General features: G+C 42.2%; 1 protein-coding gene across 1 annotated transcript in view; it reads right to left on the minus strand.

The window, feature by feature from the left end:
• slc45a2 (solute carrier family 45 member 2) overlaps window positions 1-23,252 on the minus strand; it is a 101,990-nt gene extending 78,738 nt beyond the window's left edge. The window contains exons 1-2 of the mRNA XM_061876586.1: window positions 22,483-23,252; window positions 12,868-13,044 (exon numbers count right to left, since the gene is read on the minus strand). Coding sequence (XP_061732570.1) covers window positions 12,868-13,044; window positions 22,483-22,954 — 649 coding nt within the window. The 5' untranslated portion in view covers window positions 22,955-23,252. The remainder of the gene's footprint in view (window positions 1-12,867; window positions 13,045-22,482) is intronic.
• Window positions 23,253-23,900: the final 648 nt, after the last annotated feature.

Consider the following 23,900-nt stretch of genomic DNA (forward strand, 5'->3'; position numbering starts at 1 on the left):
GCAACACCCTAAGAAAAATATTGAACAAGAACAACATTAAATTGAGCTACAGCTGTATGAATAACATGCAACAAATCATTTCAAACCACAACAAAGCAATTGCAAAAGGACTGCCTACCCCCAGACTAAACGACTCTGAAACCAATAATGAATGTAACTGTCGCAAGAAACCTGATTGCCCTCTCAACGGAAGGTGCTTACAGACATCAGTCGTTTACCAAACAAAGGTAATACGCAAGGACATTAACACATCCGACACGTACGTAGGATTAACCGAAGGAGCGTTCAAAACAAGATGGAATAATCACAACGCCTCCTTTAGAAACCAGACTTTGCAGAATTCTACAGAACTCAGCAAACACATTTGGAACCTCAAAGACAATAATGTTGAATATTCAATAACATGGCAAATTCTTGCATCCAGCTCACCTTACAACAGTGGTAATAAAAGATGCAACCTATGCTTAAAAGAGAAACTGTTTATTATATATCATCCAGATTTATCATCCCTCAACAAGCGCAGTGAAATCATTTCAACATGCCGCCACAAACGGAAACACCTCCTAGGTAACACATGAGCCAATCACCACACCCTACGCCTGCTTGTACCCACTCACTCTGTGCTCTATATAAACCATTGTATGTGAATGCTTCCATTAAAATCTCCTGTTGATTGAGGGAACCCCTCATGAAACAGATCTGTAGAGATGTAGTCTTGTGATTTTTTTCCCACACCTACATATATATATATATATATATATATATATATATATATATATATATATATATATACATATATACATGAAATACTTGACTTAGTGAATCTATGAATCTAGCGGTAAATATACTCCTCAACTCTTAACCACGCCCCACCCCGTCCCGAACCACGCCCCCTGCCCCAACCTTGACCACGCCCCTCACCTCCCGAAATCGGAGGTCTCAAGGTTGGCAAGTATGCTTCAAGGTGCTTCCGGTGGGATAATTAATGTAAACAAGCCGCAGGTGAGGAGGGCAGCGCTCAGAAAGATAGTAAAGCTGCTGAAGACAGAACAAACAACACACGAGGTGAAACCTAAAACAAAAGGAAAAAAAAAAAAAAAAAAATTAAAGAATGGCCTGACCTGAAGGTCATAACAGCACCCACACTTGAGGGACGGATTCGAGACGTCCTAGAAACCCCCCAAAACAAGTCCAAAGTCTTGAGAGGGTGGAGTTGGCGGCGGGTCGGATGTCCGCTGATGAGCAGGTAAACGTGAGCAACAGCCGTGTTCCAACAGCTGTAAAGGTCCATACTCCAGTCCTGGGTATTGCTGCTAATGGCACAGAGAGCGTTTATGGAACGGCCAGAATCTTGGCCGGTAAGGTGGCGGACTGCAGGCGCCATACAGGCACCTTTGCCGCAAGCGAGGAGAGCAAGTGCCAGACGGACGCTTGTGCGGCAAGCAAGCTGGAAGTTGCAAAGTCCGCGACGCTGAAGACATCTGGAGACCCACTGGAGCAGCAGGTGGCTGGGCTGGAGGTCGAGCTGACGGAAGTCATCAGAAGACCGACTGGAGAGGATGTTGGTGGCGTGTCAGGAGACCCACTGGAGAGGATTTTTGCATCGGCTGGACCAAGCTCGGCTTTTCTTTTTTTATTTCCCCCCACTTGTTTACCTGTAGCTCACCTTTTTTGTAAGGGGCGCCGGAAGTTGGCAGACCCGTCAGCAATCCTGTTCTATCTCCGGGTAATGTTTGTCTGATCTTGAAAGGGATTGTGCTGAAAATTTTAATATCCCCTCGGGGATTAATAAAGTATGTCTCATTCTGATTCTGATTCTGATTTGCTACTAGGACGAGCTCGGCTAGAAACTGATGAAGATGGTAGCTTCGGCTAACCCACTACCAGAAATGATAGTTCCTCCATCAGCACCACTCGTCCATCCATGCAGGGCTTTACGGTGCCCCGTCGATTGTGGCACTGGAGCAGGAAGAGGAGCTAGAGCCTCAGTCGATAGCACCCCCACTGGTGGAGACACAGGTGGCGATCTTAGTAGGAAGAACTGTGCTTCCCCAGGTGCAAGGCTAACAGTATAAGCCCCTCCGTCCCCTTAAGAAAGTGGATTCAAGGCGTTTGTAGTAGAGGGAGAAGTGTTTGACCCGCGATCTCAGCGTGAGCAGAAGCAAAAGGCGGGTGGGCTTTAGCAAGTTGGGCTGCTGAAACGGGAAGTACCAGAGCTTGAGGATAGGTGAGGTGGGAGGAGCTTGAACCTTGGGGTGGGTCTTGAGCCCTGGGGGCGGGGCTCGACTGTATCCTTTTATGATGTTGTTCCTGTTGTTTAAAATTGAATTGTTTTATTTTACCTATGTTTTGTACGGGATCTTTCTGTGTAGAGTTTGCATGTTCTCCCCGTGACTGCGTGGGTTCCCTCCGGGTATTCCGGTTTCCTCCCACTTCCAAAAACATGCACCTGGGGATAGGTTGATTGGCAACACTAAATGGTCCCTAGTGTGTGAATGTGAGTGTGGATGTTGTCTGTCTATCTGTGTTTGCCCTGCGACGAGGTGGCGACTTGTCCAGGGTGTATCCTGCCTTCCACCCGAATGCAGCTGAGATAGGCTCCAGCACCCCCCGCGACCCCGAAAGGGATAAGCGGTAGAAAAATGGATGGATGGATGTTTTATACAGCGCTTTGTGATTTTATCTTTGAAAAGCGCTTTATAAATAAAATGTACTTACTTACTTACTCAACAGGCAGAAGACAGGCAGCCGCAGGCAACTTGCAGGTTGTTAGAATAATTATGTATATATTATCAATCCAATCCACTTTATTTACATAGCACATTTAAACAACAATAACGTTTCCAAAGTGCTGCACAGCCATGTTAAAAACAATATTAAAAAACAATATTATGCTCCACCAATGACTGAATAAAAACAATAAATAAATAAATATAAAACCAATATAAAAACAATATAAAAATAAATATGATTATCACACAACTCTTATGCTTAAGGGCTGTTGCTATAGTTATTATCAATTGTGCTGAAATTGTACTTTTTCTATCTGAGCATAGCCAGTCTCGTATCAGTGTTTTTACCAAAAGATGTCATTAGTGTTTGAACATGACACAGATTAAAGAGTGTTTAGCATCCAAATATCCAAGAATGCAACAGGCATACACACAAAACAAGCACTGGGAAACTGCATGAAAAAAAATTGCAAACAACCGTGAAATGCAAAACCAGAAGTCATAAATGCTACTAACCATGAAAGTTTCTCCAACAAACAAGAGACCAAACCTTTGCAAAAATCCCAAAACCAACAAAGAAGGGAGACAGGTTTAAATAGCCTTTTAACACCAGGTGAGACCATCAATGCAGAGAAAAAGAGTAAATCGACTGAACACTGAACACAAACAAAAGAGGAAGTGGAAACAAAAAAAGAGCAGAAGATAGAAAGTGAAGTAAAAAAAAAAAGGAAAAACACCCAAAAGCTAAACAACGAATGGACTGACCTACAGGCTGTAACAATATGTGTGCTTAAAATGGCAAAGCGTCAAATTATAAGGTGAATGCATTTTGGCAAAAGTGTGCGTGCAATTTTAGATGTTTTTTTTGGGGGGGGGTTGTGACGTCACATTGAGCTGGATGTCCTTATTTGGACAATAAGCACTCCTCTCCCACTGCTTCAGGCTATGAGGAAACATGAAGAACGGTGGGAAAGGTCAAATAAAGTGTATTTATCATATCCTCTTGCACAAGCATAATAACAGCGGTGTGCACAATACAGTGAGGTAAATTCTGCTAAAAGCAGCTTTTTTATGCAATAAGTCTGATCTATTGGCGAGTGTGCAGGTGTGCCTAATGATATGACCGGCGAATCAATGTAAAGCTTTTGAAGTTTATTTTCCACTATGTCTGGAAAAAAACAAACTTTGTTGCCTTTAGATGTATATTTAAAATGTGTTTTTTTTTTAAAAAACAACAACATTTGACGACTCCACAAACAGGCAATTAACAGACAAACTCACAAAACAAGTTAAAAAGCGACTTTGGAGCAAAATGTACGCAACATCGAAAAAATGTTGAAACATCCATCCATCCATCCATTTTCTACCGCTTATTCCCTTTTGGGGTCGCGGGGGGCGCTGGCGCCTATCTTAGCTACAATCGGGCGGAAGGCGGGGTACACCCTGGACAAGTCGCCACCTCATCGCAGGGCAATGTTGAAACAAGCTTCTCCAAAGCTTGTTTCATGCACCACAGGCTGGGTTTTAAATGTAAAAAAAAATATATTAATTCAACATAATGATACATTTTATTATTTATTCATCTAACTATATTTTCAATATTTAATTAATTATTGATTTTTCTTCATAATTTAATTAATTATCCATCCATCCTTTTTGTACCGCTATGTCATAATGTGTTTATTATCTATTATCATTTTTTTAATATTCCATATTTGTCTAATTATTTCTTCTTCTTTTTTTTCATTCATGGATTGGGGTTTGCACCTAATGAATTTATTTTATTTGTCAAAGTGTGCTGTCAAAGTTAGTGAGAGGATCCTGATTGGTTACTTGGCAATACTTGAGGGTTGGAATTGGGGGTTAAATCACTAAAATTATTCCGGGCGCAGCTATCGCTGCTCCTCACTGCTCCCCTCACCTCACAGGGGGGGATCAAGGGGCTGGGTCAAATGCAGAGGACAATCATTGATACTTTAACTTAAAGAGCTACTGAAACCCACTACTACCGACCACGCAGTCTGATAGTTTACATATCAATAATGAAATATTAACATTGCAACACATGCCAATGCGGCCAGGTTAGTTTACTAAATTGCAATTTTAAATTTCGCGCAAAGTATCCTGTTGAAAACGTCGCGGTATAATGACGCGTATGATGACGCGTGCGTTTGATGTCTCGGGTTGTAGCAGACATTTTGATCCAGCACCGATCACAGCTATAAGTGGTCTGCTTTAATCGCATAATTACACAGTATTCTGGACATCTGTGTTGCTGAATCTTTTGCAATTTGTTCAATTAATAATGGAGACTTCAAAGAAGAAATATGTACGTGGGAAGCGATGAATTGCGGCCGCCTTTAGCAACACAAACACAGCCGGTGTTTCCTTGTTTACATTCGGCTCTTAGCGTAGACATGAGTGGAGAGTTTGCATCGTTCCTCCTGCAGTTGTGGACTCTCTTGCCTCCTCCAATCGGCCGCCACCGACCGTCGGATGCTTACTCCGTGGAGGGGAAAAAAAGGAAAAATCTCAGCCTGGCTGCCTTGCCTCGTCGAGAAACGTGGCTTCCCTTGGAGACACTGGCGGTCACCACACCCGTGGCCACACCCCTCCGACTTTCAGGTATGACTATATAATTTCACTAAAACACTAGTAACACAATAAGAAGATAAGGGATTTTCCAGAATTATCCTAGTAAATGTGTCTAATAACATCTGAATCGCTCCCACTGTTGTGATCCGGCTTCCGGATCACACATCTCTAGTATGTTTAGTCCCTTTTTGTATTTTTCTATTATGTTTTGATCATGTTATGGACTCTGCCGATCCCTTTGCTAGCGCACTTCCTTGTTTACTTTCATCATCATGGCTACCTAATTACGCCTCCCGCACGCACTCCGGTCACACACCTGTTTGTAATTATGTTCTTTGTATTTAAGCCCATCTACTACCTTAGTTCTGCCTGGCTGTTTCGTTTGCTCACGCAACAAGTTATGATTGTTATTCCTCATTGTTTTCACTATGCTAAGTTTTAGCTTAGCTTTCCGCGCGCTCGGCTCGCGCTGCTTACTGAATTTTGAACACTACCCTTGCTACAAGTAGCATTTAGCTTTCCGTGCGGTGGCACACCTTTTCTTTTCCTTTGTCAAGTGTTTTGTTGTGTTTAATTATTAAATCTAGTTCCTCTAGTTCCTACCTTCACTCCTGCTTGCTCCCGTCTTTGGCATCTTGGAGCCGACACCTCCGCGCAACGCAATGCGCCCACCAAAACGTAACATCCACTGCCCTCGTTTTTTTTTTTTTTTTCTAGTCCTTCACTCTCACTTTCCTCATCCACAAATCTTTCATCCTCGCTCAAATTAATGGGGAAATCGTCGCTTTCTCGGTCTGAATCGCTCTTGCTGCTGGTGGCCATGATTGTAAACAATGTGAGGATGTGAGGAGCTCCACAAGCCGTGACGTCACGCGCTAACGTCTGCTACTTCCGGTAGAGGCAAGGCTTTTTTCATTAGCTACCAAAAGTTGCGAGCTTTATCGTCGATGTTCTCTACTAAATCCTTTCAGCAAAAATATGGCAATATCGCGAAATGATCAAGTATGACACATAGAATGGACCTGCTATCCCGGTCTGAGTAAGAAAATCAAATTTCAGTAGGCCTTTAAATTTGATGAAATGCCGGTCGCTACATTGGTCTGAAAGTCCGGAAATAACTCCGACAACTTCAACAAATTAATTTAGTTTAACCGCTACACGCTTTGAGTTAGCACATCTTGCTTACACATAGGTCTAAAATATTGACCACCAACTCCAGAAAAAGTATATCCTCTTTAGCCGCCATGTATTGAAAGACTTCCAAAGTTCCAGGCTTCAGACTAAAGCAATCATTGAACTACATTCCTGTTAGCCCCGCCCACTGACTTTAACGGCGGAGCTTCCATCCATTCCTACCACTAATCCCTTTCGGAGGGTTGCAGAGCCTATCTCAGCTACAATCGGGCGGAAGGCGCTGTACACCCTGGACAAGTCGTCATCTCATCACAGGGCCAACACAGATAGACAGACAAAATTCACACTCACATTCACACACTAGGGACCATTTAGTGTTACCAATCAACCTATCACCAGGTGCATGTCTTTGGAAGTGGGAGGAAGCCGGAGTACCCGGAGGGAACCCACGCATTCACGGGGAGAACATGCAAACTCCACACAGAAAGATCCAGAGCGCAGGATCGAACCCAGGACCTTCGTATTGTGATGCAGACGCACTAACCCCTCTTTCACCGTCCTGAGTTAATGAATTTATTTTATTTGTCAAAGTGTGCTGTCAAAGTACAAGCGGAGCTTGACGGATAAAATACATTAATGAGGGGCTGACACTCAGGTCCATGATACATCAAATAAATCATTAAATCATTATTTGAATCATGAATTAATTAATTAAATAATTAAATCATAAAATCAACAATTATTAAATAATACAATATTTAAAAAGTAATTAAATATTGAAATAATGAAACCCAATAATTTTATTTTTACAGCAACTGTACTATTACATTAAATAAATCTGTGACATATTTAGTAACACGTGTGTATTTGATTACAATTACAATTATTTAATAAACAATTAAGTAATTATTTAAATAATTATTTATTTTTTTAGTTTTGTCCCAGTTGAACCTCCAAAGACCTTACCTTTGGTTTCCAGAAGGGTGCACACAAATTAAATGTAGCATTATAAAAGGTCCTTGTCCTTTTCTCGGAAAGAAAATGAAGCTTGAAATTATTTGTTGGAAAAAGGAGAAGCCAAATAGTCTCATTTCGTTTCCTGGAAAGCAGGGGTGCCAAGTGTCCTCAGTTAATGGCGAGAAACCTATTTTGTTACAATGAACACCTCGGCAGTGTTCATGGTGCCTCTGCAGTTTGATCTTTAGCTGTTTTACAACATTGGCTCTGATGCTGTTGTGTTGTGCAATATACTTGATAAAAAGGTGTTTTTTCATTGTAAAGGGGAGGAAAAGAAAAACTTACAATCAGGCCTTTTCAGCATGCTTTATTGGGGCTACGGGGCCCAGTACTACAGTATAGTTTGCTGATGTACAGTTGTCAAATATGGTCAATGAAGTATCATCATTTGGAAAATGGAAAATGTTCCTGTATTGATCCAATTATTTGACTGCATTTTTCACCTTGAAAAAGGATTGTGTCATATTCAGGGTTTAAGCAAGTCAGAGCTTTTCTTCCAGTCACTCACACCCATTAACAACCTAGAGATAAGCAGTTGTGACACAAACAGTTGCTGGGGGAGGGAAAGTGTTTGTTAGGGAACAACAACAACAGTCATACTATTTTGAAGATAATGCCATCCATCCATCCATCCATCCATCTTCTTCCGCTTATCCGAGGTCGGGCCGCGGGGGCAGCAGCCTAAGCAGGGAAGCCCCAGGCCAGCCGGGAGACATAGTCTTCCCAACGTGTCCTGGGTCTTCCCCGTAGCCTCCAACCAGTTGGACGTGCCCTAAACACCTCCCTAGGGAAGCGTTTGGGTGGCATCCTGACCAGATGCCCGAACCACCTCATCTGACTCGTCTTGATGTGGAGGAGCAGCGGCTTTACTTTGAGCTCCTCCCGGATGACAGAGCTTCTCATCCTATCTCTAAGGGAGAGCCCCGCCACACGGCGGAGGAAACTCATTTCGGCCGCTTGTACCCGTGATCTTATCCTTTCGGTCATAACCCAAAGCTCATGACCATAGGTGAGGATGGGAACGTAGATCGACCGGTAAATTGAGAGCTTTGCCTTCCGGCTCAGCCCCTTCGTCACCACAACGGATCGGTGCAATGTCCGCATTACTGAAGACGCCGCACTGGTGAAGAAGACTCCTAGGTACTTGAACTACTCCACTTGGGGCAGGGTCTCCTCCCCAACCCGAAGATGGCATTCCACCCTTTTCCGGGCGAACGATAATAGTGACTAACAAATTAGAGTAATAAACAAAGGGCAATATGTTTTTTCATGCAACAGGAATTTATTATTTTAGTAGATGTATTTGTATGAAGAATGTCATGACCTGGGGGGGTCGCAGCTTACTGCGAAGATTGTTCTCCCGGGATGCAAACGGATTTCTCCGGACAAGGTCAGGAGGTAGGAACATATTTATTAATCGAAATACAAAAAGGTACAAAAACGGGAACCAACCCGAAAGCAAGATTGCCTGTCGCACGCGGAAGCTAAGGCAAAAAACTTAGGACATGAAACCATAGACATGAACCTCATGAAACTGTGGCATGAAATAACTTAGACTTACTTGGCAAGGCATGAATCGAACAAACAGCATGAACTATGGCAGTGGTTCTCAAATGGGGGTACGCGTACCCCTGGGGGTACTTAGGTATGCCAAGGGGTACGTGAGATTTTTTTAGAATATTCTAAAAATAGCAACAATTCAAAAATACTTCATAAATTTATTTATTGAATAATACTTCAACAAAATATGAACGTAAGTTCATAAACTGTGAAAAAAAATACAACAATGCAGTATTCATTGTTGACAGCTGGATTTTTTTGTGGACATAAATATTGATGTTAAAGATTTCTTTTTTTGTGGAGAAATGTTTAGAATTAAGTTCATGAATCCAGATGGATCTCTATTACAATCCCCAAAGAGGGAACTTTAAGTTGATGATTACTTCTATGTGTAGAAATCTTTATTTATAATTGAATCACTTGTTTATTTTTCAACAAGTTTTTAGTTATTTGTATATCTTTTTTTCCAAATAGTTCAAGAAAGACCACTACAAATGAGCAATATTTTGCACTGTTATACAATTTAATAAATCAGAAACTGATGACATAGTGCTGTATTTTACTTCTTTATCTCTTTTTTTCAACCAAAAATGCTTTGCTCTGATTAGGGGGTACTTGAATTAAAAACATGTTCACAGGGGGTACATCGCTGAAAAAATGTTGAGAACCACTGAACTATGGTATTGCATGAAATTACTAGTAATGACGCCAGGCCGACTGACTGGGAAAGGCGGTTTAAATAGTCTCTTGATTAGAAACAGGTGTGCGGTCCAAACATCAGAGGCAGGTGAAAATAATAAGTCGCCATGGAGACCAAAACAAACAGGGGTGCACAAAAACAAGAACTAATGGAGTCTTAAAACTAACAGAAAATAACAAAAACATAATCCAGACCACAGATCATGACAAAGAACGCACAAGTTTGCAGTGACCTCTTTGTTAAAGGTTTGTTTGATATAGTTTTAATATAGTTTACATATTTGGTATTTCCCATTGAAGTACTATCTTGATATTATTATCTTTTTTTTTTTTTAATTTAAACAAACCGAAACATGAAAATCAGGGTCAATGATACTTTGTCAGGAAAGGTACTTCTACCTGTCCACTCTTGTTTATTTTGTACACTAATGTGTCGGAGCACCGTATTTTTCTGAGTATAAATTGCTCCGGAGTATAAGTCGCACCTGCCGAAATGCATAATAAAGAAGGAAAAAAACATATATAAGTTGCACTGGAGTATAAGTCGCAATTTTTGGTGAAATTTATTTGATAAAACCCAATACCAAGAATAGACATTTGAAAGGCAATTTAAAATAAATAAAGAATAGTGAACAACAGGCTGAATTAATGTACCGTATATGAGGCATCAATAACCAACTGAGAAGGTGCCTGGTATGTTAACCTAACATATTATGGTAAGAGTCATTCAAATAACTATGACATACAGAACATGCTATACGTTTACCAAACAATCTGTCACTCCTAATTGCAAAATCCCATGAAATCTTATACGTCTAGTCTCTTACGTGAATGAGCTAAATAATATGATTTGATATTTTACGGTAATGTGTTAATAATTTCACACATAAGTCGCTCCTGAGTATAAGTCCCACCCCCGGCCAAACTATGAAAAAACCTGCGACTTATAGTCAGAAAAATACGGTACATATGACAACAAGACAAACATCAAATATGGTGATGATTCAGTAATTGTTAGTTTGTTAAATGGATATGCACTTACGGGTGTCAGTTGTCAGGTGCAAGTAGTCGTTTGTTTACATCAGGGCTCTCAGACACGTTGTCAGCGGGCCAATTCCGGCCCATGAGACGTTATTTTGTGGCCCTCACCTTAATTTGAAAGTTTAATGTTAGTGCGGCCCGCGGTCAGCGGGCCAATTCCGGCCCATGAGACGTTATTTTGCGGCCCTCACTTTAATTTGAAAGTTTAATGTTAGTGCGCCCCGCGAGTTTTATATGAATGGCGCTTGCCAGCGTTGTGTTATTTGGGTCCAAAATGGCTCTTTTAACGTTCTGAGTTGCCTACCCCTGCATTAGTGGAAAAGTGGCAAATGAGTGAAAGCGACAGAGATGTTGCCATAAAGATGAGGGTTTTCTTACATGCCTGGCTGCAGTCACACCGCGACATCTGTCCGTCCGTAATAACTGTCCCCGATAACCTGGACCAATTTAAACCGTTATTTGTTTTTTTTATTGTTTAATTTGCATTGCCTCACACAATGAACACTACATATATTTCTATATGACGCCGGATAACACTCCGGGAGCCGTCACTTTTTAGCGCTCGCTATCCCGGTACTTTCTGGCTATTATCCACCGACCGCCGTGTTGCTGTAGGGAGGAAAAGCGTAACGACACACATTGCAGAAATAACATTATTGTCCGTGCGTGGGCTGAATACAAATATATTCCACAACCCCAAACATGTCTTTCTCAAAGCCTGCAGTAAAGAGAAAGGTTAGTGATGAGCAAAGACAATTCCATGAAAAGTGGGAGATGCAATATTTCTTTGTTGAGCACAGGCACCCCGATGTGTCTTATTTGCACAGAGAAAGTTGCGGTACACAAGGAATACAATTTGAAACGTCATCATACAACTAGACATGCTGAGGAGTATGCAACTTTTGTTTCAAGAAATCTTTTCTTGCAGCCCAGCCTCAACCAGACTGCGTCCGGTGGCCCCCAGGTAATGTGAGTTTGAGACCTCTGGTTTACATGGAGGCGACCTCGCAAGACACAAAGATGAATCTTGAAATATGACCTTACCGAAGAAAACACAATGCATATTTATCTGGAAAAATTTCCTCGACCCAGTGACGTACAAATAAGTTGTAGTCCTCCATGCTTTTCCGAGTTTTCATCTGTATTGTCATGTGGAACGACGTCTGGAGCACAATATAGTTCGATATGTCTGGGAACTCCACCAACGGACAATCCTTGAGATAACTCAACAGGGGTATTTGATAAGTATGGGGATAGAGTCCATTGCAGAGCTGGATTTTTTTGCACATATTCATTTTTTGTAGGAAGATCGAGGCCCCCTTGCGTACTCAAGGCCTTGCGCGCTGATTACCAGATCATAAACCAATAAAATTGGCCATGATTGGATTGATACTTTTTACGGAGCATTTTGAGTGGGCGAAAAGTACAGCAAGGCGGCAAAATTCATGGCACAGTTATCAAAACGCCCCAAAGGATAGGTGTGAGCTTGACGCCCTCTTTAATTGTCACCATCCATCCATTTTCTACCGCTTGTCCCTTTTTATGGGTTGCGGGGGGCGCTGGAGCCTATCTCAGCTACAATCGGGCGGAAGGCGGTGTACACCCAGGACAAGTCACTACCTCATCGCAGGGCCAACACAGATTGACAGACAACATTCACACTCACATTCACACACTAGGGACCATTTAGTGTTGCCAATCAACCTATCCCCAGGTGCAAGTCTTTGGAAGTGGGAGGAAGCCGGAGTACTTGCAGGTAAACAATGCATTATCATACCTGTCAAGGCCCCACCACTCATTAACTGCCGAAACAGAGCGAAAGCACGCTTGAAGAAAAATAAAGATCCTTGCACACAATCATTATCGCGCCTTGTTTGACCCACCAAACAGCTAAACACAGTGGAGGTTGAAAATTGCCTTCCACTCCCACTCATTATGCAATGTGAAAAAGAATGTGTGTGCGTGTCTGTGTGTGTGTGTGTGTGTGTGTTTGCAGAAAGCCTACCATTAAAAAAGTTGGACGAGCGAAGCCTCATCAAAGAACAAAAAAAGTAATGACTGTATAAATAGATAAAACAGGAAGAATGACCTGTGAGCAGAGCGTGGTAGTACAGCCCTCGTTCCTTGTCTTGGTAGGAGCACACGTCGAACAGGTAGGCCTTAATGGGTCCCTCGATGAAGTCGGCGGAAAAGTCGAACAGAACCACGCCGGCCATCACCACCACAATGGCCCACGTGGACCTCAGCGACCTGTTGCTGACCAGCGCTGTAAAACATACAGGCAGACAAAAATCATTATATGCCCGGGTCAAATAGACTCCAACATTGATAAGCCGCAGAACCATTGATTATAAATCCAACACAGTGGTATGTCAACTTAAGATGACCTCCAATTAAGAGTGTTTTGAGATAAGCACAGTCTCTTGGCTGATTGTTGAGCTTTAAGTTGCAAGCAAAAATTGGCAAAAAATCTGCAAAGCAGTAATCAGAGCAAAGGGTGGCTTTTTTGCAGAAACTAGAATGTAAAACATGTTTTTCAGTTATTTCACCTTTTTTTTTTTATTAAGTACATAACTCCACATGTGTTCATGTGTTCATTCATAGTTTAGATGCCTTCAGTGACAATCTACAATGTAAATAGTCATGAAAATAAAGAAAAACACATTGAATGAGAAGGTGTGTCCAAACTTATAATTTCCCATAAGAAACAATATGTATGTTTATATATATATATATATATATATATGTATGTATGTATGTATGTGTGGGAAAAATCACAAGACTACTTCATCTCTACAGAACTGTTTCATGAGGGGTTCCCTCAATTGTCAGGATATTTTGGTTGAAAAAAATAATAATAAAATAAAAAATTCCTGACGATTGAGGGAACCCCTCTTGAAACAGTTCTGTAGAGATGAAGTAGTCTTGTGATTTTTCCCACACATACATATAAGACATAAATATATATCTATATATATATATATATATATAACAACATTCCTATAAGAAACAATATACATTTTATTGCATTTGGATCATTCCAGACACATGATGGTCCCTGCAGAGCACACCGTCAATGTGCTGAAAATAGTTTCTGTGTTACATATTATAGTTCAACAAAATGAATGTGGGGAGCACATAATGCCAGTAGTACATGCAAAAACCTCATTTAAATGAAGCGGCCTGCACCACTTTTCAATTGCACACACAAGCTGTGTCCCATTCAAGGTCTGCATCCTTTGCAGTGCACATTTGTGAAATGCTGACATCATCGCGGTGTGTGAACGCTGTCCCTATTCAAAAAAGTTCTAAGTGTCTTTCAAATCAAATGTGTCCTTTTCTCCCGTTAGTAGAAAAGTCTCATCCGATACACTTCGCAGCCTTTCCTCTGCCGAGATCCTTTGTGTAGCCGCATTTTTCGGAGTATAAGTCGCTGCGGAGTATAAGTCGCACCTGCCGAAAATGCATAATAAAGAAGGAAAAAAAACATATATACGTCGCACTGGAGTATAAGTCGCATTTTTGGGAGAAATTTATTTGATAAAACCCAACACCAAGAATAGACATTTGAAAGCCGATTTAAAATAAAGAATAGTGAACAACAGGCTGAATAAGTGTACGTTATATGAGGCATAAATAACCAACTGAGAGGGTGCCAGGTATGTTAACCTAACATATTATGGTAAGAGTCATTCAAATAACTATAACATATAGAACATGCTATACGTTTACCAAACAATCTGTCACCTTGGAAGAATGTAGCCCCCGAATAGAGACATAGCTACAGTCTTAGGAGATCACACACAACTCGTCCACTAATAGTACAAGCATTTTAATAGTTGGTACATGTGGTCTAGTGTATGGTATTTGTATCTTAGTACAAAACCCAAAACAAGTGGAGTTGGCACCTTGTGTAATTTGTAAATGAAAACAGAATACAATGATTTGCAAATTGTTTTCAACTTATATTCAATTGAATAGACTGCAAAGACAAGATACTTAACATTCGAACTGAGAAACGGAATTTGATGCCTTCAACATGTTTCAAAAAAGCTGGCACAAGTGGCAAAAAAAATGAGAAAGTTGAGGAATGCTCATCAAACACTTATTTGGAACATCCAACAGGTGAACAGGCTAATTGGGAACAGGCGGGTGCCATGATTGGGTATAACATTACCTTCCATGAAATGCTCAGTCATTCACCAACAAAGATGGGGTGAGGGTCACCACGTCGTGAAAAAATGCGTGAGCAAATTGTCCAACAGTTTAAGAACAACATTTCTCAACCAGATATTGCAAGGAATTTAAGGATTTCACCATCTATGGTCCGTAATATCATCAACAGGTTCAGAGAATCTGGAGAAATCACTCCACGTAAGCGTAATAAACCTTGAATGCTCGAGAACTTTGATCCCTCAGCCGGTAATGCAGCAAAAACCGAAATCAGTGTGTAAAGGATATCACCACAAGGAATGCTTCAGAAAACTACTATCGCTATATCTGTAAGTGCAAGTTAAAACTCTACTATGCAAAGCCAAAGCCATTTATCAACAACATCCAGAAACACTGCCGGCTTCGCTGGGCCCAAGCTCATCTACAAACCCTGTTTCCATGTGAGTTGGGAAATGTTGTTAGATGTAAATATTAACGGAATACAATGATTTGCAAAACATTTTCAACCCATATTCAGTTGAATATGCTACAAAGACAACATATTTGATGTTCAAACTGATCAACTTTTTTTTTTTTGCAAATAATCATTAACTTTAGAATTTGATGGCAGCAACACGTGACAAAGAAGTTGGGAAAGGTGGTAATAAATACTGATAAAGTTGAGTAAAGCTTATCAAACACTTATTTGGAACATCCCACAGGTGTGCAGGATAATTGGGAACAGGTGGGTGCCATGATTGGGTATAAAAACAGCTTCCCAAAAAATGCTCAGTCTTTCACAAGAAAGGATGGGGCGAGGTACACTCCTTTGTCCACAACTGCGTGAGCAAATAGTCAAACAGTTTAAGAACAATGTTTCTCAAAGGACTATTGCAAGAAATTTAGGGATTTCAACATCTACGGTCCATAATATCATCAAAAGGTTCAGAGAATCTGGAGAAGTCACTCCACGTAAGGAACACTTAAAAAAACCACTGTCACTAAATACAGTTTGTCGCTACAACTGTAAGTGCAAGTTAAAGCTCTACTATGCAAAGCAAAAGCCATTTATCAACAACATCCAGAAATGCCGCCGGCTTCTCTGGGCCCATCTAAGATAGAGTGATGCAAAGTGGAAAAGTGTTCTGTGGTCTGACGAGTCCACATTTTTAAAAAAATTTCGAGACTGTGGACATCCAAGCAACATCTTTTTCATGGATGCCCTTGCTTATTTCAGCAAGACAATGCCAAGCCACGTGTTACAACAGCGTGGCTTGTTAGTAAAAGATTGCGGGTATTAGACTGGCCTGCCTGTAGTCCAGAAAGTTTCCCATTGAACATTTCCAAAAGTTCCAACATTAAATATCTTGTCTTTTCAGTTTATTCAATTGAATATAAGTTAAAAATTATGTGCAAATCATTGTGTTTGTTTTTTATTTACCATTCACACAACATGCCAACTTCACTGGTTTTGGGTTTTGTAGATCAAGCCCTAAAACAGGGGTGTGAAACGTACGGCCCGCGGGCCAGATCAGGCCCGCAAACAGGTTTTATCCGGCCCCCGGCATGAGTTTGCTAAGTATACAAATTAACCTGAAATTTTTGAATGAAAGAAACAGCTCTTCTACATGTGTCTACTGAATGTTGCAATAGCAATTCTTTGTATCTCTGTAGATCAGGTGTCGGCAACCTGTGGCTCCGGAACCGCATGTGGCCCTTGATCAGTCTGACGTGGCTCAGCTGCATACTTGCCGACCACCCCCCATTTTTCGGGGAAGTTTTCCAGATTTCAGTGACTCTTCTAGAAATCTCCCCAGGATAACATTCTCAGATTTTCACCCGGACAACAATATTGAGGGCGTGCCGTGTTGGCAATGCCTTAAACGTCCTCTCAACCATGTCGTCGCGTCCGCTTTAATACTATGCTATCTGAGTGCCGGCCCGCCACATCTAGTGGCGTGCAAACGATTGCAAGGCATACTTGTTCAACAGCCATACAGGTTACACTGAGGGTTGTGATATAAACAAATTTAACACTCTCACTAATGTGCGCCACACTGTGAACCCACACCAGACAAGAATGACAAACACATTTCGGGGGAACATCCGCACTGTAACACAACATAAACACAACAGAAGAAATACCCAGAATCCCATGCATCCCTAACTCTTCCTCCTTGCTTCGGTTGAGGTGGGTGGGATTTGGTGGTGCTATTTGTCATGCCTGAGAATCTGGTTTCATGTTTGATCATGTTTTGTTTTGTTTTCTGGACTCTTGTTCCATTTTGCACTTTCTGGTTTGTTTGTTTCCATGCCAACCCATTAGTTTCCACTTGGTCCCCCTAGTCACGCCCCGATCCTCAGCCCCTGACACCCGTTACTAATTACCACAGCCAGTATTTAAGGATTTTCTTTCTGTCCATCAGTCTGGGAACTTTGCATTTGTTTGCCTTCATGCCTTCATGCCTTCACGCACACCCGCTACCCTTGCTGCATCTCCTCCATGCCCTCGTCCATAGATCCATGTCATGTAAGTTGTTGTATATAGTTCATAGTTTAATGCTTTTGAGCTAAGTCTTTTTGTTTATGTCCATAGTTCATTCATGCCATCGTGTAAGTGTTTTTGTGTTCCTGTTTGTATTTTTGTAGCCAAGTTTTGTACCTCCTTGAGAGCGCCCTTAGTTTGATTATTTTTTATTATAGTGTTTAAATAAACAAATATGTACTTACACTCTCGTCTGGCTCGTGCCAATCATCCTTTGCGTGGAAGAAGCAAAACAAATCCAAGTCCATGTGTGACACTGTTAACCGCAACATGTAAGTGTGAAAAAACAACAACACTATGATTTGTACATTTTCAGAATGTGCTTCTTCTATTTTTAAACACAGAAAACAATTTGAAGGTGTCTTTATTTTTAAGTTATCGTGCAGGGATTTTACCAGTCCGGCCCACTTGGGAGTAGATTTTTCTCCATGTGGCCCCCGATCTAAAATGAGTTTGACACCCCTGCTCTAAAACAATTGAGAAACATTTATTGGCTTGCAGGTGAGACCAACTGTCAATTATCATTTTATCTGAGGAAATGTTGACTTTGCCTCATTGTGAAAACCCCAAATCTAAACAAGCCACGAAACCAAAACTACAAGAGGACCGAACATTCAGCCAACGCTTGCAGGCAAATTGGAGCTTTGAGGCATAGATTAGCATACAAACGTGCAACACATCCACAAACCCTCACACAGGATGATTACGGCAACTAAGAGTCTGCAGTGATCATTAAACCAAATTAGCCTTGCATAAATAACAGGGTGCCTCCGCTGCCACCTTCCAATGTGGTTATGCGTGTGAGTGTCAGTGTTTGTTGTTGACGAACCCCAAGGTGCAGAGAAGGAGGCAGGCATTTTTTTAAGTAAACATGATTTAATTAAAATACTAAGACAAAACCAAACAAAGGGTACAAATAAAAAGCACGCACGTGGGCAGATAACAAACTAAGAGAGCTAGCATGGGAGCTAGAAAACAAAAAGGAACTTAGCATGGAAGCTAGCGGGTAGCAAACAGAAAAACTGGAAACAGCTAATGGCTAACAAGAACAGCTTACCGCTACGACGACAAGGACAAAATGTAGCACGACAGGTAGTAGCTGTAACGATGCCAGACACGACAGGTAGCAACGACCCAAGAGCGAAATGTGGCATGACAATATAATAATCCAGCACTGACTGGAGGACAAAAACAGACTCAAATGGAAGCGGGCTGATTGACAACGGGTGTGGCCAGGTGCCAATCAGCCACAGCTGAGGGAAAAAAGCGCACAGGGAGAAACACAGTAAACCGACAAAATAAGAGCGCTGACAGGAACTAAAAACAGGAAATACTAAACACAGAGGAAACAAAGACAAATGCAGAGGGAAAAAACTAAAACACAAACAAACTGTCAGGGGAAAGCCTGACAGTAAGGCCTGGTTGAATGGCGTCTTAAATAGGCTTCCAGGGAAAATACCTTTACATGGAGGATTTGCTTTGAATATGATTAGAAAATCAAAATGTGTCGATAATTGATGATTACAAACGGGTGCCAATGTCCTGCAGCGCGCTCCAACCCTGCACAAAACAAGGACAGCAAGAATGACTCATTATCACTACGACACCCCATCAGGGTCTTACAAACCTGCAGCCAGAAATAGCCATGAATCACTTTCATACGGCGACATTGTTTTTTGTATAACGCGTTCGTGGCGTTTCCTGCCAAAACACGAGGACCCAGCTGTGCCGCTTTGTTGTGTAGCACGCTTTCAACCACTCCCCCGTCCTCTACAGCAGGGGTGTCAAACTCAAATACAGAGTGGGCCAAAATTTTAAACGGAACAATGCCGCGGGCCAAGGTTGAACAAATTAACCTTTTAATAGGGACCCAAACAAGTTTTGCATTAAATAATTAACAAGCAAGGCTTATATAACTTTAGTGACATGCAAAATCCAGTTTCAAATAATAATAATAATAATAATTAAAAAAAATATCAATGGCAAATTAAATACAATTTTAATAAAAAATGTATTGCCTTTTTTTCTATTTGCAATCTTCTGGGGTAAATATAAAAAAAATTCCACAGGTTAATAATACATTTGAAAATAAGATAACAATAATGAATGAACCAAACATTCAAGCCTTGAAGTAGCATGAGAAAATGCATGAATAAAACGTTAATTATTGGTCAGTTTGCTGGAAGTTTCCCGGAAGAGTTAGTGCTGCAAGGGATCCTGGGTATTTGTTTTATTGTGTTACGTTGCGGATGTTCACCCGTAATGTGTTTGTTATTTTTGTTTGGTGTGGGTTCACAGTGCTAAAGTTGTTTATACGGCCACCCTCAGTGTGACCTGTATGGCTGTTGACCAAGTATGCCTTGCATTCACTTGTGTGTGTTTGTGTGTGTGTAAAAGCCACACATATTATGTGACACGCTGTTAGTGTGGAGGAAAAGCGGACGTGATGACAGGTTGTAGAGAACGCTAAAGGCAGTGCCGTAAATGCACGCCCCCAATATAGTTGTCCAGGTGGAAATCGGTAGAAATTCGGGAGAATGGTTGCCCCGAGAGATTTTCGGGAGGGGCACTGAAATTCGGGAGTCTACCGGGAAAATTAGGAGGGTTGGCAAGTATGATTATTAGCGGTAAATGCGGTGTTACAGCAGCACCGACACTGTATAACACCGGTGGGTCAGCTCTAATGCTAAATTAATATTGCCTCAAGGGCAAAATTAAATTACACGGCGGGCCACATTTGGCCCGCGGGCCATAGTTTGACACCCATGCTCTACAGCACATGAGTATATTTACGTACACCCTCACCTCGTCACACAACTTTGCGGCTTCTTGTCGTATTTGTCAATAAAGGCGTACCAGGAGGTGCGTTGGATGCCGCAGGTGTACCTAATGCAGTGTCCTAAGCGCTGTGACTGCAATAACAGGCGAGGATCCCGCTCATGTGGTTTGTTGTTAGTCTTGAATCAACTCATTATTCCCTGATGCCAGTCAACGATACTGTTCGCGGTGGTTCACGAGATGTGGCCCCGAGTCTGGCAAAGCTTTTTTCTTGTTTTGTGTGATGTGGTAAAGTTAAGATTCAGCTACAAATACAACTGTGTGTGAGGAAAAGGCACTCAGAGTGCGCTACATTTATCCCGTTACGTTTACTCAAGTAACTTTTTAGATAAATTATACTTGTCTGAGGAGTTTTTATTGCAACGTACGTTTTATTTTTGTGAAGAAGAAACGCTGCTTTTACTCGGTTGCGTTGAGTTTCATTCCGATCATTACAATTAGTTTTAATCTATTGATTAAGGCTTGCAAATTGACATTGGACTCCATTTCATCAATCAATCAGAGCCTGGCAGTCACATGACTGTGTTTGGTCAATCCAATGAAAGCACTAGTCTAGCCAATTGTCAGAATGTTCTCAAAGAAGACACTTTAAAGTACCATCCATCCATTTTCCTCCGCTTATCTGAGGTCGGGTCACGGGGGCAGCAACCTAAGCAAAAAAGCCCAGACTTCCTTCTCCCCAGTCACTTCGTCCAGCTCCTCCAGGAGGATCCCGAGGAGTTCCCAGGCCAGCCGGGAGACATAGTCTTCCCAACGTGTCCTGGGTCTTCCCAATGGCCTCCTACCGGTCGGACGTGCCCGAAACACCTCCCTAGGGAAGCGTTCGGGTGGCATCCTAACCAGATGCCCGAACCACCTCATCTGGCTCCTCTCCATGTGGAGGAGCAGCGGCTTTACTTTGAGCTCCTCCCAGATGGCAGAGCTTCTCACCCTATCTCTAAGGGAGAGCCCCGCCACACGGCGGAGGAAACTCATTTTGGCCGCTTGTACCCGTAATCTTGTCTTTTCGGTCATGACCCAAAGCTCATGACCATAGGTGAGGATGGGAACGTGGATCGACCGGTATTGAGAGCGTTGCCTTCCGGCTCAGCTCCTTCTTCACCACAACAGTTCGATACAGCGTCCGCATTACTGAAGACGCCGCACTGATCCGCCTGTCGATCTCACAATCCACTCTTCCACCACTCATAAATAAGACTGCAAGGTACTTGAACTCCTCCACTTGGGGCAGGGTCTCCTTCCCAACCCGGAGATGGTACTCCACCCTTTTCCGGGAGAGAACCATGGACTCGGACTTGGAGGTGCTGATTCTCATCCCAGTCACTTCACAGTCGGTTGTGAACCAATCCATTGAGAGCTGAAGATCCTGGCCAGATGAAGCCATCAGGACCACATCATCTGCAAAAAGCAGAGACCTAATGCCGCGGCCAACAAACCGGATCTCCTCAACGCCCTGACTGCGCCTCGAAATTCAGTCCATAAAAAGTATGAACAGAATCGGTGACAAAGGGCAGCCTTGGCAGAGTCCAACCCTCACTGGAAACGTACGGACCAAGCACTGACGAGTTGAGTTTATACCAAAAAGTTCTATTTTGGTTTCATCTGACTATATGACATTCTCCCAATCCTCTGCTGTATCATCCATGTATCCATTTTGGTATAAACTCAACTCGTCGTGTCTGGAGGAAGAAGAATACTGAGTTGCATCCCAAGAACACCAGACCTACTGTGAAGCATGGGGGTGGAAAGATCATGCTTTGGGGCTGTTTTTCTGCTAAGGGGACAGGACGATTGATCCGTGTTGAGGAAAGAATGAATGGGGCCAAGTATCGTGAGATTTTGAGCCAAAACCTCCTTCCATCAGTGAGAGATTTGAATGGTTGAACAAATACCTATTTTCCACCATATTTTACAAATAAATTATTAAAAATTCGTACAATGTGAATTCCTGGATTTTTTTTTCACATTCTGTCTCTCACAGTTGAAGTGTACCTATGATGAAAATTACAGACCTCTGTCATCATTTTAAGTGGGAGAACTAAATACTTTTTTGCCCCACTGTAACTCACACAGTGTGTTGTACAAGTAAGTACATATTATCAAGTTCTCAATAGTAATTAAGTTCAAGGGGGTCAGGTTGGAATAATAATTGAGAAGCTGTGGTCTAACCTGAGATGGCAAGATCTCCGTTAAGGAACAGGGTGAACCCAACCAGCATAAGTATGCCCAGAGTCAGGATGTAAGGCCTCCGCCGCCCCCACGGCGAGCGGCAGTAGTCGCTGGCCGATCCGATGATAGGCTGGAGCAGGAAGCCCAGGATGGGACTTATCAGCCACACAAGGCTGTACAAGCTGCTGGGCAGGCCGACACTCAGCAGCACGGGCGTAGCGAAGGCGGCCTCCACGGCGTAGCAGAATTCCCTTCCGAACATGATCGAGCTGTGGAGGACGAGGCGTCCCCGCGAGCGCCTGGGGGGCTCCACGGCCCCGAAGACGGCGTTCTCGACGCTATCCATTAAGTCATCCTTGGAACTAGTGTAGTCTGTTGAATCCGAGTGCAAAGTTGTGCCGCTGTGCTTGGTGGGCTCCGGGATTCGGCAAGGCTGGGGCCTCGCGGACTGGTCCTCGGACAATAGAGTCATGTTTGGAAGGAAAAGGGGGCTACAACGCGGTAGACAGGAAGAATTTTTCTTAGGGCGGCCAGGGGATGGACGGAATTTCTATGCAGCCGGTTCTTGCATTGGTCCTCGGCCCTCACCTCACTGCATAGCCGCAGCTTTAGCGCTCATGTGAGTCCTCGCCGGCTGGTCTGGGAAGAGCTGCGTCCGGCTCAAAGAAGGGAAAGAGAGGACGAAGGAGGGAGGGGTTGTATTTATAAGATTAACAAATGCCTTTTTTCTCCCCCTTAGTGGTCCAAGTGAGACCTGAGGGCTGCTCATGGGAATGTTCCTGGCTGTACAGGCACGTGTGTGTGTGTGTGTGTGTGTGTGTGTGTGTGTGTGTGTGTGTGTGTGTGTGTGTGTGTGTGTGTGTGTGTGTGTGCGTGCGTGCGTGCGTGCGTGCGTGTGTGTGTGCATAAATAATACTCGCTGGTACTTTTGAATATCTCCCTAATTCAGAGGTCTCAAGGTTGACAAGTATGATTGCAATCCAACTGTATTTGTTAAGCATTGAAAAATTAACCAGTGGAACAAATTGCTGTACAGCATGACAGGCACAGAACTGAATAAAATCTATAAGATACATCTAAGAACATAATTCAAATAAAATTGAGACATTAAATGTGGATAAAAAGAATATTATTATTTAAAGCTAAAACTTGAATCTAAATATAAATGTATCATCTGTGTACATTTTTGGAAATCTAAATCTAATGTTAAAATCTAAATTTTAAGTGAAAATTGTCAGAGGTATTTGTTGACGAACCCCATGATGCAGAGAAGGAGGCAGGCATTGAATGGGAAAACATGATTTAATTTAAATAGAACAAGAACAAACAAAAAGCGCGCACATGGGCGGAATAACAAACTAAGGGTCTTTAGCATAGAAGCTAGCAAGAAACAAAAAAAGGACCTAGCGTGGAAGCTA

Source organism: Nerophis ophidion, linkage group LG17 (genome assembly GCF_033978795.1).
Source record: "Nerophis ophidion isolate RoL-2023_Sa linkage group LG17, RoL_Noph_v1.0, whole genome shotgun sequence".
Lineage (NCBI taxonomy): Eukaryota > Metazoa > Chordata > Actinopteri > Syngnathiformes > Syngnathidae > Nerophis > Nerophis ophidion.